Here is a 496-nt window from a genome sequence, read left to right as displayed (position 1 = left end):
GGACATTTAACTCTTGAAACAATATATTTATGACGTAGCAATAAAAAAAAAAATTTTTGATTGCTAAACCCAGTTTTTGTGAATTGCTGAATTAGGAATTGATAGGAACAAGATGAATGTTGGAACATTTAAGGGAATAATATATAGAGCACAAATAAAAAATGCACAATATACATAAGACAGAAATAATCTACAGATCAAAAGATGCCACTCAACACTGCTGAAGCCCTGTCTCTTGTGTCCCAAATATGTGAGGAAGAGAGGCTGCGAGTTGCCATGAAGGAAAGCATGAAAGGGGGATTCATTGCTGGAGGAACAACCATGCTGGGGGGTCTGCTAGGCGGCCCCATAGGGCTTGCTGTTGGTGAGTTTGGCTGCCTTTGGTTCTGCTACTAATGGTAATTTTAGAAACTTTTCTGTTTTATTTTTTCCCATCTTCCTGTCCTTGTTCTTGTTCTTCCTGTTCTTGTTATTCTTGTTGTTCTTCTGTATGTGT

At 38.1% G+C, this 496-nt stretch overlaps 1 protein-coding gene across 1 annotated transcript in view; it reads left to right on the top strand.

Annotated features, from left to right (window-relative positions):
* LOC119586797 (protein C19orf12 homolog) overlaps window positions 1-496 on the top strand; it is a gene marked incomplete in the record, with an annotated part of 17,887 nt that overhangs the window by 2,907 nt on the left and 14,484 nt on the right. The window contains 1 exon segment of the mRNA XM_037935516.1: window positions 197-364. Coding sequence (XP_037791444.1) covers window positions 197-364 — 168 coding nt within the window.

Source organism: Penaeus monodon, chromosome 22 (assembly GCF_015228065.2).
Source record: "Penaeus monodon isolate SGIC_2016 chromosome 22, NSTDA_Pmon_1, whole genome shotgun sequence".
Lineage (NCBI taxonomy): Eukaryota > Metazoa > Arthropoda > Malacostraca > Decapoda > Penaeidae > Penaeus > Penaeus monodon.
This window is presented reverse-complemented; position numbering and strand designations above follow the sequence as displayed.